Source organism: Penaeus monodon, chromosome 5 (genome assembly GCF_015228065.2).
Source record: "Penaeus monodon isolate SGIC_2016 chromosome 5, NSTDA_Pmon_1, whole genome shotgun sequence".
NCBI classification, from domain to species: domain Eukaryota; kingdom Metazoa; phylum Arthropoda; class Malacostraca; order Decapoda; family Penaeidae; genus Penaeus; species Penaeus monodon.
Genome location: NC_051390.1, coordinates 21,467,882 through 21,470,671, shown reverse-complemented (window position 1 = coordinate 21,470,671; position 2,790 = coordinate 21,467,882). Strand labels below are relative to the sequence as shown.

At 37.6% G+C, this 2,790-nt stretch overlaps 1 protein-coding gene across 1 annotated transcript; it reads right to left on the bottom strand.

The window, feature by feature from the left end:
* Positions 1-516: 516 nt before the first annotated feature.
* On the bottom strand, positions 517-1,629 carry LOC119573085 (gastrula zinc finger protein XlCGF49.1-like). Its single transcript, XM_037920108.1, has 2 exons — positions 1,303-1,629; positions 517-1,242 (listed from the first exon to the last, which is right to left on the bottom strand). The coding sequence occupies exons 1-2, from the start codon at positions 1,601-1,603 to the stop codon at positions 983-985; spliced, it is 561 nt and encodes a 186-aa protein (XP_037776036.1). The 5' UTR covers positions 1,604-1,629; the 3' UTR covers positions 517-982.
* Between the last annotated feature and the right edge of the window lie 1,161 nt (positions 1,630-2,790).

Sequence of the window (2,790 nt, the reverse complement as noted above, 5' to 3'; positions counted from 1 at the left end):
AAAAAGCAGGGGGGGAAAAAGACCATGCAAAATTAGTTGAGTCGAGGGGGAGTCCCAAGGTAGGGAATTTCCTAGCATTGTGGGTCCCAGTCTTCCCGCCTCAAAGCCCCCTATAACAACAGGCAGGGATTGGGGGATCAACAGATGTAAACATACAGAAATTTAGGAAAATGAGATACTAAGGATAGACAAAAAATGGTCAACAGTGTTAATTTTACTAAAGAGAGCATGCATTACATGAAATATAATTTACAAAGGACACAACTTTGTAGGCCACTTGAGCAAGCCTTGGGCTGGGGCCCTAAAAGGTAAACCGCCAGCCAGCAAAACCCTTTCAGTTCTGAATAACAATAAATCATCCCTTCTTCTCGAAACCTTTCTATTTCCAGCATCTCAGCTCAAGTGAAGGCGGGGGCGAGGGCAGAGATGGAAAGGGTGATGCGTGATTCACAAGAGCCATTGGGGCTAGGAATCCAGCTAGAACCAAGGGGGTGCCAGAATAAAAAGTCGGGGAACCACCAGCAAATTACTCTTGGTCTCCCCTGGCCCTCTCCTGATCAGCACCTGGACATGAGCAAGCACACTGTGGTGATGGTCCAGCATGACCCGTTTAACTACTTCTATTACCATGTATATGAATAACATATTATCGTTATTATACTTATAAATGATATAACTTTTAACCAATATCGAACCAGAAAATATACTCTAACATCGATAACAACCAAAGACAGTGCATCCTCTAAGGAATTTCTTTCTTTTTTACACTAAAAATACTAGTTTGTTTGCATATTCAAAAGTACACAATTCATGCTACACTAAAACCATAACAGCTACAGTTACGGTCATTTTATGCTTACAAAGTTTGATGGCATTTTCTAGATAGTTACAATTAAACTCTTTCAGCTCTTTTTATGTGCAGCCCCCATACAATACCTTCATATAAACGATAATCATATTTAAAAAGTTGCTTCATAAACATTCAGTCTGACACAATTTCTTCTTTTACAGTTATATGTTCCTCTACTTTAATTTTTTCTTCCATTATACACGTCCTATACATGTCATACATTTTGACATCATTATCTGGTTCTTCTGACTTTACAAAGATTGGTTCATACTCCGACTTGATAAAGTCACCGACTACATTATGGTAAGACTTTTGCAACCTAGGTCGGAGACTGTACATATTCTGGTCATTTTCCGAGGCACAAGAGGTGTTTTCTGGATGTTCTCCTGCATGAGCTGATAAATTGTTCACTCGTGATTCTTTTATAACAGTTGCAGTCCCGAATCCCTCCTCGGCTGAGTGGGCTTCGATATGCTTGGATAGAGTCTTTTTTGACATGAATTTCTTCTTGCAATGTGGACACGAAAGCAGTTTTTCCCCTGTGTGAATTCTCACGTGCAGTCTCAGGTGACCTTTCTGACTAAATTTTTTCTCACAGTGTGAACACGTGTATGGTTTCTCGTTTCTATGAAATCTTTCATGCTGATACAAAGCACTGCTCTGCACGAATCTCTTAGCACAATAGGAACACTGATAGGGTTTTTCTCCAGTATGTATTCTCATATGTTGTTCTAAGTTTGATTTCTGTGCCATTTCTTTGTTACAGTGTAAACATTTGAATATTTCTTGTCTCCATGAGACTTTTTGTGGATTTTTAGATCTCGCTTCGATTCAAATTCTCCCGCCACAAATAGAACATAAAACGGTGGAACAGCTACATCACGCTTGGCAGCTTTCTTATGCTGCATGTTTTTTCAAAGGGAAAACTTTTCAGTGAACTTTTTCTGGGAGTTTGTGCATTCGAAAGGCTTCTCGCCGTTATGAATTCTAGCATGCTCTTTCAGATGACCTTTTTGGGTGAACTGTTTATCGCAGATAGTGCATTTTGAACGGCCTTTTTCCCCCCCTGTGGACTCTCCCGATGGGTCGTTAAGTTGTGTTTCCAGTCGAACCTCTTGGCAGTACGAACACTGGAACGGCTTGTCTCCCGTGTGATTCCTCAGTGCCTGTTTCATGTTCTGTTTCCACCGGAACCTTTCTCGCAATAACGTGCACTCGAACGGTCTCTCGTTGTCCCTTCATGATGAGGGGTGCTTTTTTTTTAAATACAAACAAAAACAATAGCGTTATGAAACCCAAAAAAATCGGATGCTTTTTCTGGGATTTTCACTCATATTCTTTTTTTCTTAAGTACCAACAGTTTTTAGATAAGAAATTAATCCCTTCCCCCTTCCTCTTTCAAATCTATTCCTTTGTTGATTTCGCTTCCTCTTCGCAATTTCCTTCTCTAGGTCAAGGTTTTGTTTTTTTAAAGTTTCTGTTATTCTTTTTCTCGTTACTCATTCTTCTGTGTTTGAACCGTCCCCCCAGCCCTGAATCTGTGGGGAAAAAATAAAAGGGAAATTATTTTCATTCGTGTTTTTTTTTGTGCATTTATTACATTACCACCAGTAACTTTATTTCCGTGATTTGTCTTCGTGTTTCCCTCTTGTATTATATTCTTATTTACTATAATAATTAACAGATACTTGTCAAACAAAGACAGAAAAATAAAGGAGAAGGAATATCGAATCTTTGGGAATATATAACAAAAGCAGCAATAATAATAATAATAACAGTAATGATAACAAATGCAGTAGTAGTAGTAAAAGATGGCAGCAACAATCATAAAAAGCAATCAAACAAAAAAACTACAAATAAACTATAACTATAACAATAACAATAAACAATAAAAATAAAAATAATAAAAAAAATAATAATAATAATAATTATTTTTTTTT